The sequence below is a fragment of the Mastomys coucha genome, unplaced genomic scaffold, assembly GCF_008632895.1.
Source record: "Mastomys coucha isolate ucsf_1 unplaced genomic scaffold, UCSF_Mcou_1 pScaffold5, whole genome shotgun sequence".
Lineage (NCBI taxonomy): Eukaryota > Metazoa > Chordata > Mammalia > Rodentia > Muridae > Mastomys > Mastomys coucha.
This window is the reverse complement of record NW_022196911.1, coordinates 25,559,077-25,569,293: the sequence shown is the minus strand read 5'-3', so window position 1 is coordinate 25,569,293 and position 10,217 is coordinate 25,559,077. Positions and strand designations below refer to the sequence as shown.

Sequence of the window (10,217 nt, the reverse complement as noted above, 5' to 3'; positions counted from 1 at the left end):
CCCCGGCCTCATGTCAGGAAGGTGGCTGACTAGGAGGCTCACCGGAACTCTGAGGGCTGGATGATCTGGATCTGCCTGAGGCTCATCCAGCAGAGACGGGAACCCCCGATGGCCACAAGAAGAGCTCCAGTGACCTTGCCGTTATGGTCCAAGAACCTCTGTAGAACTGCCTGGAGACAGGGCCAGGCTCAGTGGGGCTGGGCAAACCAGACCAACCAGCTCCCGGCCCCATTGTCAGCCCTATCACTCTCACCTCTGTCTGGTTGTCCAGAGCTGCATCTGACGCCAGCAGGACCATCACTGTGTCTCCAGATGTGATGTTCCACTGGCCTATTTCAGCGAGGGAGTAGAGGTAGACCAGCGAGGTGATAAGGTGCAGCTGGTCCTCAGGGATGCCATGTGGGTAGATCTGAGGCAGTTGGGCAGTTTAAGTTGTAGCTGAGCCCTCTAGCCTCCACCCCACACAGACCATCCACACACCTGAGTAAGCTTGGCTTTGACGACACGCTGGCACTCTGCAGGCAGAGGGTGTTGGAGCAAGGGGTCCAGGTTGGCCCTGAGCACACGTGTGCCCAGGCAGGATTCCAGCTGGGTGCAGTCGTAGTGAACTAGGAAGAGGTCATCACGCAGGGTGGCTGCTGTGATGTTGCCACGGACACAGGATCTCCCTGCAAGGTGTGCTGATGAGCAGTCTGGCAGGTGAAGGCTTGAGATGACAGCTTGCTGGCTTTGAGACCCATCGCTTACCCTGGCCTCCTTTAATCTTTTCCCACTTTTGCCGGGCTGAATCTTGCTATGTATTCCAAGCTGGCCTCAAATTTAAGATCCTCCTGTCTCAGCTCCTTAAGTGCCACCAGGCCCAGCCTCCTCTACTTCTGATCATAACCAGACATTGACTTGCTCCTCATTTTTGATCTCTAGCCAAGAGCTTGGCCCAGACTGGGTCAAGATTAGGAATCCAGACTGAGGGAGGCATAGTATACAGTGATCACACTGACCTGTGCGCCGCTTGGACCTTGAGGACACTGAAGAGGCCTTGGACTCCAGGAAGTTGACGACAAAGCGCCTGGCATCGTGCCTGCTCAGCTGGCCTGCCCGGCAAGCAGCCACGACACTGCGGAAGAAGTCCAAGCCCACAGCCTGGTGGAGGCAAGTGTGTCCAATCCCAGTCATAGGAAGGGTCAACCTAGTCCCTCCCTCTGCCCTGCAGGCCCGATGTGCTGTGTGATAGGAGCTCCCAGGGTCACCACTCGAGGCTCAGCGTAGCTGTGTGGCACGCATGGTCCTGGGTGGATTGGTGGTACCCACGGCCAGTCCCACACCAGGCACCTTCCTACCTCCTGCACCTTCTCCCACAGGTGGGGGCTGATGTAAGTGGCCAGAGGTCCCAGGGCCTGTAGCCCCTCCAGGTTCCAGGAGCCAGGAGGCCTGGTGCATGGGAAAGGGTACTGTGTTGGAGTCTAATATGCTACCCCATCTCCTAAGCATGCTGGAAGAATATTTTTTTTGGTTTTTTGAGGCAGGGTTTCTCTGTGAAGCCCTGGCTGTCCTGGAACTCATTCTGTAGACCAGGCTGGCCTTGAACTCAGAAATCTGCCTGCCTCTCCTCCCAAGTGCTGGGATTAAAGGCGTATGCCACCACTGCCTAGCTATTCATAAGCTCTTAATTCCCAGCCAGTGCCCACACAGTTTTGGGGGTTTGTCTTGCTATAAACCCTAGGTTGTGAGAAGCACCCTCAGCCCTGTACCTCATTGTTTCAATCTGCAACGTCAGAGTACAAAGAACAGTAAGACTTAAGGGAGGCGGCGCTGCTGTCCTGGGTTCAAACCTCAAGCCCCTCCCATCTTATCTGAAGGAAGGAAGCCCTCTACCCTCCGCCCCGGATCCCCCCAAGCCTCATCCCCGGAACCCCCACCCACCCAATTTGTGTTTTCCCATTGGCCAGCAGGGTGTTGAGGGCAGTGGTCTGCATGACAGTAAGCTTTGGGCAGCGAAGCAAGTTCTTTAGCACACTGGGGTCCGCAGTCACGATTTGTGGTGCCTCCATGTCACACACCAGGACCCCGAGAAGCCACAGGTCTGACGAACTGAGCTGTAGGTGGGGTCCCCCCTACAGAGACAGTAGGTCAGTGCTGAACAGGTAACTGGGCCTCACTTCTCAATCTTACCCACATCTGAGGTACCTACCAGACAGGCCAAGGCTGTGTGCTTCAGGGCAACTCTCTGGTTGGGCAAGTTGGCCAGCAGCTCTGTGTCCCCTTGGGCAGCGTGGTGAATGAAGGCTCGGCAGTTAGTTTCCCCCACCTGGCTCAGACTGAAGACGGTGGAGGGATGTCAGGGAGGCAAGACTGGACCTCCCACCAGCCTTCCCAGTGTTTCTAGGGTAGCCAAAGACCAGGAGTGAGTGGCAGCCCAACCACAAATGGCAGGCCCATGAAAAGGAGACAGTCACTTTGGTCCTGGCTTCAAACCTCCCTTCTGACGGCAGGGACACTCACTCGTAGAAAAGTAGAAGGTTGGGTGGGTGAAACTCGAAGTCCTCCTGGAGACCCAGCCGTTCAGCGAGGTTGGCCAAGCAGCTGAGCTGAGCGGGGTAGAGGGTCAGGCGGCAGGTTACTGTCTGTCTAGTGCGGACCAGCCCTGGTGGGGCACTGCTCAGCCCCTACCCCTCTCAGCAGACCTGGTGGGCCGTTGCTTAGCCCCTAACCCTCTCAGCAGAAGGCAGGCTTTAAGAAGGAACTGGAAGCCGGGAGGTAGTGGCGCACACCTTTAATCCCAGCACGTGGGAGACAGAGACAGGTGGATTTCTGAGTTCGAGGCCAGCCTGGTCTACAGAGTGAGTTCCAGGACAGACAGGGCTAGACAGAGAAACCCTGTCTCAAAAAACCAATTAAAAAAAAAAAAAAAAAAGGAACTGGAGATATGCATGTGAGAAAACTTTTAGTAGCACAGAGTAGAGAAGGCAGGTGGAAAAAACAAGGCCAGAGACAGATAGTCCTGAGAGAAGCAAATGGAACTGAAGTAAAAAGCCAGAGATGAACACCTTTAATCCCAGCACTCTAGATGCAGAGGCAGGAGGATCTCTATGAGTTGGAAGCCAGCCTGGTCTACAGAGTCAGTTTAAGGGCAACCAAGATTATGTATAGACCCTGTCTTAAAAAAAAAAAATCCAGAGATGTTCAAATTTGAGCTGCAGTTGTTCAACTGTGCATATGTTCTAACACTCACCTGAGGCCCACAGATGATTAAAGTGGGTTAGCTTTGCCTAGAAAGTGTTCATTCCATCTGTCCCTCCTTCCCTCCCTCCCTCCCTTCTTCCCTCCCTCCTTTTCTTCTTTGTAGGGGTTTCACTATGTAGCTTGTCTGACCTTGAGCTCAAGATTCTCCTGAGTCCTGAGAGGACAGGAATACATCATGCCTAGTGTGGTGAGCTGTCGCCATGTTCCCCAAGTAGGTAATGGCAGATTCTGGTTTTCAGGGGATGGGTTCATTCCCTCTAAGCTGCCACACCTGCACATGGATGGACATTCTTTTTTTTGTTTTGTTTTTTGTTTTTTGTTTTTTTTTTTTTTGAGACAGGGTTTCTGTGTAGCCCTGGCTGTCCTGGAACTAACTCTGCAGACCAGGCTGGCCTTGAACTCAGAAATCCGTCTGCCTCTGCCTCCCAAGTGCTGGGATTAGAGGCAAGTGCCACCACTGCCCGGCATGGATGGACATTCTTTACCATCCCTTTGTCAAGGGATGTGCAGCAAAGGCTTGCTTGTTTCCACTATCAGTACTTTGTGGGTTTGCCCTCGCCAGTAGAGGAGGCTAGGTGAAGGCTAGAGGCGCTTCTCCATTCCACGGGATCGGCTTCTCGTGTTGATTTCCTTCAGGCTTGGTTCATTTGTGCCTCCGGTTTTTCATCTACCTCTCTCTTCTTTTAGATTTTTCTTTCTCATTTTCCCCTGGTTTTCCGAAAGAAAACTACACCAATCAGATATTTCTCTTTTAGCGTTTTTCTCCCCCTGTGGTGGTGGTGGTGGTAGGGTTGCATACCCACTGTGGCATGCATGTAGAAGCCAGAGGACAGCTTGTGGGAGACGATTCTGTCTCTCCATCATCTGGGTTCTGGGATCAAAATCAGCTTGTCAGGCAAGGGACAAACCCTTTACCTGCTGAGCCGTCTGGCAGGACCTGTATCTTTCTCTTTTCTAACACACATTTTCAAAGCTGTAGCCTGCCATCGCTCCTGCTGAACCTCATTGGTGCTGATAAGTTTTCTTTCTTCTAGACAAGGCGTAGCTCAGGTTCACACTCACAGTCCTCGTGTGTCAGCCTCCAGACTGCTGGGACTCCAGCAGAGACCAGCACGGCAGGCTGTATTTTTTAATTTTCATTTAGCTCAAAACCTTTTTACAACTGTCCTGATGCCAGACATGGTAGTGCCCACCTGGAATCCAAACACTTGGAAGGTTTTTAACTTCACGAGTTTAAGTTTGGGGGCTGAGGGCTGGAGAGATGGGAAGGTGGTTAAGAGAACTTGAGTTTGGTTCACAGCCCTCACCTGACGGCTGACAACTGTCTGTAACTCCAGTTCCAGGGGATCCAGAGCCTTCTTCTGACCTTCTCCAGTGCTGCATACACACATGGCACACAGACATATATGTGGAAAAACACTCATACATAAAAAAATCTCTAAAAGACAGAGGCAGGCAGATTTCTGAGTTCGAGGCCAGCCTGGTCTATAGAGTGAGTTCCAGGACAGCCAGGGCTACACAGAGAAACCCTGTCTTGAAAAAAAAAAAAAACAAAAGAAAAAAATCTCTAAAAGAAAAAGAGTTAAGGCCATCCTTGGCTATGGGGTGAGTTCAAGACCAGACTGGTTTACAGAATGAGCGCCAGGAGAGCCAGGACTATTCAGAAAAACCATGTCTCAAAACACCAAAAGAATGTGTTGTTCAATTCCCAAGTATCTGAGAGTTCTCTGTCTACTTTCTGTAACTGATTTCTTGTTTAAGTTCACTGTGCTGTGAGAGCTGATGCTGCATGCTTTCTTCATAAGGATTGGGAAGGTGGATCTTAGAGCCAGTGATGTGTTTGTCTTGGTAAGAAGCACGTGAGGTAAGGCTGTCCACACATACCAGCTCAGCGACTGAACTTCTGAATGAGCTCCTCTGTATTCTTGATTCCTCTGCCATACCTGATCTGTTCTGCCAGGCAACGGACAGCACTGGCTATCACAATGAATTTACCTGTTTCTCCTTCCAGCCTGTTCGCACAATGTGTATCTGGACAATTTGAGGTTAGGTGCACACAGTTGAGGCAGCCCCCTGCTCAGTCCCTACAGGCTGCAGTTAAAGGCCTATACTACACTGTCCGGCTCTTTCCTTCTGTTAAGTTGGGCAGATGATGGTTGGTCCGATGTAGGGCCAAGTGGGCTCAGCTGGCCTTGGTCCAGGCTTTTGCAGCCCCAGTTGGGAGAGAGGCCAATGGGCTAAAAGATCTTCGCTCATGAGGCCTGGGGCTGGGCTACCCCAAAGAGGCATCACGTCTTAGGTGAGCCCATGGAGGGGCCTGTGGCAGTGGACAAGACATGGATCATTTCAAGTGGAGGTTGAAGCACCCTGAAGACAGACTTGCTGGAACATGCTGGAACCACCCAATGTGGGTGCTCATATCCATCATCTCAGAAGGGACAGACGACTTGGGACAGTGGGGCCACCAAAGAGTCACATTCTAGGTTGTTTTGAGGTTGGCAGAATGACTTGGAGACATCCCTCTGCTTCAGGGAAACTGTGTGCCAACCCCACCTCCCCAAGTCCTTGAAAAACTGCTCCTCCCCCTGTGTACTCTCTCGTATCCTGGTTGTTAGCCCACAATATCTGTGCTCTTTTCGGCCCTTAAAAGACTTACCTGCCAGGCTTTGAGTGCGACCCTCTGTGAAGCCAGGCTTCTGATTAAACTGGAGAGCTGTTCCCGGGGCAGCTGGCTGGCGGGCAAGCACCAGAAGTTTTGCAGGAGGGAGGTATTGTCCCTGTGCAGAAGGAGGAGGCCATGTGGGTCCAAAGGAAAAGATCCATGAGGAAAGGCAAGGTGGCGGGGGGACACTTTGGCAAGGGGAACTAAGATCACTCAGCTGTCTCTACCACGGGGGCATAAGAGGCAGGGAGTACCTGTTACAGATAAAAGTTCCTTTCCTTCTTCCCCCTCCTCCCTCCCTCCTTCTCTCCTTCCTACCTTCCTTCTTTCCTTCCCTCCTTCCACCATCCATCCTAGAGGATCTTGTTAGGGCCAGATTTTCAGCTGACTGGGGCTTTAACATGGGTCCTGCCATCACTCTGGGGCTCAGGCTCAGCTGGCTTTGACTCAGGCTTGGACCAATCCCGATGGCTGCTGAAGGGTATAGGGTCACATGCTGGGTGACCATAGGTGAGGTCATCTTCTGGATTTTTCTCAGGGTGTTATATAACATCCACCTACTCAGGGGGAGGGCGGGGGGGACGGACGTTGTCTCTGATACTAATCCAGGCTTGGCTAGACCCACTTGGGACCCCGGTCCTGCCTGACCAATCACCGCATTTGATGACTAGCCATGGACAGAAGAAAATGACTAAGCTAAAATGATTTAGGAAACAGCGATGGCCTTGAAGGCCCTTGTCCTGGTACAGGCAGTGAGGCTGATGGCCAAGAGCTCCAAGGGGAAAGCCTGGGGGATACTGGCTGAGGTCGGAAGTCCCTGTTAGATGAGGCTTCCTGTGATGCCCACACTATTGACAACGGCCAGGGACTTGCTGCCGTCTAATTGACATTGGACCCTGGAAGCAGGCCGGCAAGCGGCACTGAAGTCAGGCTAGGCCCTCTAGGTCAGTGATGGCAAACGGTGGCCCTGTTTGAGCCTTATATACAGACCCTGTACATAGTCCCCCCACCCCCGGGACCACCAAGAGAGGACTCAGGACCACGTCTCTCCATGCCCTGTCTCAGAAAACAATTTGCCCAGTCTGGGTATTGCTCACCTGACCCATGTGTCGGCTTCACTGGCATTCAGTCCTCCCTTGGGCAAGCCCTTAGCCTGAGGACTAGAGCAGTGGGCGGTGAGGGAGAGCAGGAGGGCGAGACCAGGACTTACCAGGGCACCTGCAATGAGAAGGAGTTCCCTATGACCACCTTAGCCACAGCCCCTCCTAGAACGGAGGACCTGGAGGGGGCTGGCAGAGCCGTATCAGTTTGCTGCTGGTACACGCAGTGTCTGCAAGTATGTGTATGTTTTCTGTACACACGTACATGTGTGTAAGTGCCTCCTTGGTTGTTGCTTTGTGTACTCCTAGTTTGAACAATTGAGACCCCAAAACTCAGAGATAGAGGGTTGGCTCCCTATTCTTCTAAGCTCCTCGTTTCTGTAGTGGGACATAAAAGGGTCTCCCAGCCCGGGAGGAAGAAGTTTGTTCCTAATGACACAGAGCCGAGTCATAGCAAAATCTCTCATGCAGCAGCCACAGGGCCTATGGAAGATGGCCATGCTCTGATGCCCTTTGTGGACTCCTGGCTGCCTCCGTGGGGCCTGGCCTGGTTTAAGCTGGGACTACCAAAGAGGACTTAGTCTATGTCTTGCTGCATAGACTGGTGGTGGCTTCTGCCACAGCCCTGTCCTGTCCACACTAGGACCCTAGGACTGTGTTCCAATGCTCTTTTGTACCATACTAGCTGGCCCGTGTCCCATGGATTTCAGTCTCCTCCCTTCCTTCCCTTGCAGCAGGTCCCCAGATTTGGGTTCATGTGGATGGGATGGCCAGAGCATCAATACCCACCCCTGTAGCAATATGACCCATAGCCACCCCAGGGCCCCAAGGCATCTCCTTCTGTGTAGAAGTGTTTTCTCACCCACTCTGGAGCCCATAGCTGATGGTCGGAGAGTTCTGATCATCCTGGCTGAAGCGTCTCAGGGCAGGGAAGCCCGAAGGCTGTGGGTTGTAGGTCCAGGCCTAGCTGGATGTGAGGCAGGGAGCGACTCGAGTTAGTTTCACGGGATATGGAAAGGGAGAGAGAAACAGAAAGAGAGCCAGCAGTAACACCTCGAAGGGTACCTGACCCTGCCTGGGGAGGAAAACAGCCCCACAAATAAACAAACGTCACAACGGCAGGGAGTGGCAGGGGAGGAGAGCTAGTGAACCTGGCCTTTCTTATCACAGGTTGGGCCCCGGGGACCCATGAGTGCCTTGTATCCAATTAGCAAGTCTCACAAAGGGTGAATCTCCCAAGCAGTGGGGGAGAGGTGCCCCCACACCTTGTGGCCCAAACCTCCAACATCAGCTTTCTCTGAAATCCCTCTTCTAGAAACAAGAGGGGGCTCAGCTAGAGCTGTTGGACTGCCTGTGCCACTGACTTTTCCTACTACCGAGTGTATAGTCTGATGATATTTGGGTCCCTGTGACCTGACTCTGTGGGGCCCAAGAGGTTCACAGAAGGTCACTACCCTATGTAGGGAGCAAAACAGGCTCGGGTGCTTAGCAGCCTGTAACACTGGGGTCTGGTTGGTGTCAGGTCTTACCTGAGCAGGAATATGGAGTCTGGTAATGAAGGTGCTGTCCAGGGTAGGGAGGAGGCTACTTCTGACCAGATGGCCACATGATAGAGTAGCTCAGGTATCCTGGATGGCGGGGATCCAGGCTCAGAGTCTGTCCGTCCTTGCAGCTGAATCCCAGGATGCAGGGCTGGTGTGGGTAAAGCTGCCACGGCTCATGCTCATCTGCAAACCTGGCCCAGTAGGCAGCCCGGGACTGCTCTTCCTAGTCAATGCACTGTGGCCGTGACACCTGCCAGGCAGGCCCGTGGGAAGGAGACTAGACTGTGCCAGGTGATGCTTGCATTACTCCTCGGGCCCAGGCATAGCACGCACCTGCTCTTCAGCCCCAAGAGAAACTCAGGCTGAGCTTGGGCTGAGCTCAGGGTTGGCAGGCACCCAGCACACACCCTCCCCTGGAGGCCCAGCTTCATTCAGGGTGTGACGAGGGGCAGCCTGGATTCACGTATGTCTCATCTCTGTGCACATAGGTGTATCTGCACAGACTGTGCATTCCCAGAGCTTACACATGCAAGCTGTTTCCACACTGGACATTAGGCACACACAGACAAGTACAGTGGCACACAGACAAGTACAGTGGCTGGGCGTTGCCATCCCACGGATGCTAAAACCCAGTGTCATGCAGACATGTGGGCTGGGAAGCACAGTGAGCGTGCAGAGAGGCATACGTTGGATGTCTGTCTGTTCCAGCCAATGGTTCCACTCAGGGCCTGGAAACTGTTGCCAAAACCTTAGGGCACAATCATCAGCACCGGGGCCAAGATGATGGCTCTGCCAGGCAAGCCCCTGAGAGGGTGAGTATGCACGAGGAAGGTATGCACGGGGACTTCCAGCCTACCTGCTGGACTGGGCCATGAGATGCAGCTTCTGGTCTGAAGCGGATGGGCCCTGAGTGTCTCACCTGGTTCCTGGCTCATAGCCTACTTGAAGCTCTCACTTTGGAAGGGGCTGTGGAGAGAAGGAAGGATCCAGGGCCTTGAACCCCTGAAGTGTGAGTCTGAAGCCACACAATCACCATCTGCATCCAAAGGTAACCATCAAGCCTGCTTTGTAGCCCTGTGTGAGGCTGGCAGTTGTAGTAACAGCAGATCCTAGCCCCCCCCCCCCCAGAAGTCCCAGAGTCCTGCCTGGTGGGTGCCCCATTAGGTCTGAGTTCACATGGCTTGGCTGTTTCAGAGTGTTGCTCAGGATGAGTCTTACAGGGCCCCCTGGGCTTCCATCTGGACCAGTGTAACAGATGTTCCCAGCAGCTACATTTGGCACTAGTGAGGGGCACCCACTTTAGGGACCTCCATTCTGGAGGGGCAAGGTTCTGGGGACACTTTTGGAAAAAGGTCCCAAGTATAAAGTGGACAGGCTGACCCTGAGCCCTAGAATTAACCTGGGGTCAAGGGCAGACTACCAATGGAGCCTGACTCCATTGCTGACCTGGGGACAGGTTTTGGCTAAGGAATTGTTTTTGTATTTGTACTTATTTGTGGTCCTGCTATCGAACCTAGGACCTTGAGCATGCCAGTCAAGTACTCTACCACTAAATCACATCCCCTGCTTTGGCTTGAAAGGCTGCTCTGGACACGGAGCTGCCTCCTGAGGGAGGTGTCATGTGGTGGTGGGGTCTCCACCTACCTCCAGGGCCCAGGTAGACTAGAGGAG

At 53.2% G+C, this 10,217-nt stretch overlaps 1 protein-coding gene across 1 annotated transcript in view; it reads right to left on the bottom strand.

Moving 5' to 3' along the window:
* The window catches only part of LOC116077782 (mesothelin-like protein), a 12,132-nt gene extending 3,339 nt beyond the window's left edge, over nucleotides 1–8,793 (bottom strand). Inside the window, exons 1-12 of the mRNA XM_031352566.1 lie at nucleotides 8,532–8,793; nucleotides 7,865–7,965; nucleotides 7,000–7,120; nucleotides 5,897–6,017; nucleotides 2,500–2,585; nucleotides 2,189–2,315; nucleotides 1,921–2,111; nucleotides 1,338–1,428; nucleotides 999–1,140; nucleotides 481–668; nucleotides 254–409; nucleotides 43–170 (exon numbers count right to left, since the gene is read on the bottom strand). Coding sequence (XP_031208426.1) covers nucleotides 43–170; nucleotides 254–409; nucleotides 481–668; nucleotides 999–1,140; nucleotides 1,338–1,428; nucleotides 1,921–2,111; nucleotides 2,189–2,315; nucleotides 2,500–2,585; nucleotides 5,897–6,017; nucleotides 7,000–7,120; nucleotides 7,865–7,907 — 1,394 coding nt within the window. The 5' untranslated portion in view covers nucleotides 7,908–7,965; nucleotides 8,532–8,793. The remainder of the gene's footprint in view (nucleotides 1–42; nucleotides 171–253; nucleotides 410–480; nucleotides 669–998; nucleotides 1,141–1,337; nucleotides 1,429–1,920; nucleotides 2,112–2,188; nucleotides 2,316–2,499; nucleotides 2,586–5,896; nucleotides 6,018–6,999; nucleotides 7,121–7,864; nucleotides 7,966–8,531) is intronic.
* Nucleotides 8,794–10,217: the final 1,424 nt, after the last annotated feature.